At 45.5% G+C, this 2500-nt stretch overlaps 1 protein-coding gene across 1 annotated transcript in view; it reads left to right on the forward strand.

Annotated features, from left to right (window-relative positions):
* LOC143122166 (solute carrier family 12 member 9) overlaps window positions 1-2500 on the forward strand; it is a 75748-nt gene that overhangs the window by 50317 nt on the left and 22931 nt on the right. The window contains exon 9 of the mRNA XM_076283000.1: window positions 1-115. This exon is cut by the window's left edge and continues 10 nt beyond it. Coding sequence (XP_076139115.1) covers window positions 1-115 — 115 coding nt within the window. The remainder of the gene's footprint in view (window positions 116-2500) is intronic.

Consider the following 2500-nt stretch of genomic DNA (forward strand, 5'->3'; position numbering starts at 1 on the left):
TCTCGGGGAAGCTGAACACCATCGCCAGCATCGTCACCATCTTCTTCCTGCTGGTCTACGCTGCCGTGGACCTGGCATGCCTCATGCTGGAGTGGGCGTCTGCCCCCAACTTCAGGTACACACACACACACACACACACACACACACACACACAGTGCCTCATGCTGGAGTGGGCGTCTGCCCCCAACTTCAGGTACACACACACACACACACACACACACACACACACACACACACACACACACACAGTGCCTCATGCTGGAGTGGGCGTCTGCTCCCAACTTCAGGTACACACACACACACACACACACACACCCACACACACACACACACACACACACACACAGTGCCTCATGCTCGAGTGGGCGTCTGCCCCCAACTTCAGGTACACACACACACACACACACACACACACACAGTGCCTCATGCTGGAGTGGGCGTCTGCCCCCAACTTCAGGTACACACACACACACACACACACACACACACAGTGCCTCATGCTGGAGTGGGCGTCTGCCCCCAACTTCAGGTACACACACACACACACTAGTGATGTAGTACTCGAGTCCGGTCTCGGGACCAATTTCTGCTTTCTCGGTCTCGTCTCGGACTCGTTCCTTCAAAGACTCGGTCTTGACTCGGTCTCGGACCACAGTGGGAGGAGAAGGACTCGTAATTTCAGACCGAGTCCTCGAGACCAACGCATTTTTTATGTTCATATAAAAAAAACACACAACACATAACAACAATAATAATAAAATGCAATGTTGACCGGCATTATTTAAAAATGACATCCCATGGTGCAATGCAAAGATACTGCCGTCAGAGCCGTTTATTTATCTCTATGGCTCTGCTGCCGGTGAGTGTCTGTAGGTCAGCATAGTCCATATTAAGATGTTAAGACTGCTCCTCTAAACAATTCCCAATCTAGCTTAGTCTGTAGGCCTAATGGTTGATTATTAACTGGGGTGATATTAAATCATGAATATGAAAACTGACATGTTTTTATGGTCTTGGTCTCGACTCGGCCTCGACTCCTAAAGGACTCGGTCTCGACTCGGACTTGCTTCCTCAAAGACTCGGTCTTGACTCGGACTCGACTGTATTTGGAAACCAACAGACTCGGTCTCGACTCGGTCTCGACCCTTCAAAGACTCGGTCTTGACTCGGACTCGGCATAGGCGGTCTCGTCCCCATCACTAACACACACACACACACACACACACGCACACACACACACACACACACAGTGCCTCATGCTGGAGTGGGCATCTGCCCTCAACTTCAGGTACACACACACACATACACACATACGCACGCACGCACGCACGCACGCACGCACACACACACACACACGCACGCATGCACGCATGCACGAACGCACGCATATTTACTTTACATAGCAGGCCATGATACACTAGTGGACTTAGTGCTTTACATAGCACCATGATAAACTAGTGGACTTTACATAGCAGGCCATGATAGACTAGTGGACTTTACATAGCAGGCCATGATAGACTAGTGGACTTTACATTAGGGGTGGGCGATATGGACAAAAAATAATATCTCGATATTTTTTGTGATTTTGACGATAACGATAATTAGTCGATATCCTTTAAAACATTGTTTTTGTTAAAGTCTGAGTTACTTTACAGCTCATTATTTATGAATAGCATCATTACAATAATAACCAATATCCTAACCTGTGACTTTTTAACCAAATCAACCAATCCATTGTCACTCTATGACACATTTCCAATTCTGCCCCCACTTGTGTGTGTGGCAACGACATGGTCTAGCCAGCTACATTAGAGAAGATGAATAGGCCTGGCAGTTTCCCAAGAGAAAGTCTGAAGCTGAAGTTCAAGAGCAGTTTAAGAGCAATCATGTAGGCTAGCATTCCAAGTTACAGAATAGAAACTAATGTGTTAGCTTATGGCTAATGTATATGAGAAATCCCATAGAGATGCTAACGGTTAGCATAATCGGTAAACGTAGATACTTCAGTCCATTTACAAAAGAGTTCCATGAGAATAGTTCTTTGTTTACAACTGACTATTAAAATACTCAAAGGCTAATGTTTTCTCTCCATATAATACCGTGTGGGAAAAAATGTGACTGTCTCATCTACTTGAACAGAAGTAGCCTAAAATCCCAAGTAGGCTACTCTCGCTGCACAAAATAAACATTAGGCGTGTGTGTGACAACGTTGCAGCCAGGGGCTTCTCCCGCATACACCTCCTGGGAATGTATGAGTCTTCAATGCGTGATTTTGAGTGTTTTTTCCCCATAAGTAATTTAAATACTCGATAATGTCAATTTGCACATCGTTAAAACAACAATCACGATATTATCGCAGACGATATATATCGCCCACCCCTACTTTACATAGCAGGCCATGATAGACTAGTGGACTTTACATAGCAGGCCATGATAGACTAGTGGACTTTCTGTTTCAAATACCCCAGATATTACCATTATAGATGACAATAGTAAGAAT

The sequence above is a fragment of the Alosa pseudoharengus genome, unplaced genomic scaffold, assembly GCF_046254945.1.
Source record: "Alosa pseudoharengus isolate Yale_2024_CS ecotype anadromous, Long Island Sound unplaced genomic scaffold, YU_APseudo_1.1 YU_APseudo_1.1_scf_13, whole genome shotgun sequence".
Taxonomy (NCBI): domain Eukaryota; kingdom Metazoa; phylum Chordata; class Actinopteri; order Clupeiformes; family Clupeidae; genus Alosa; species Alosa pseudoharengus.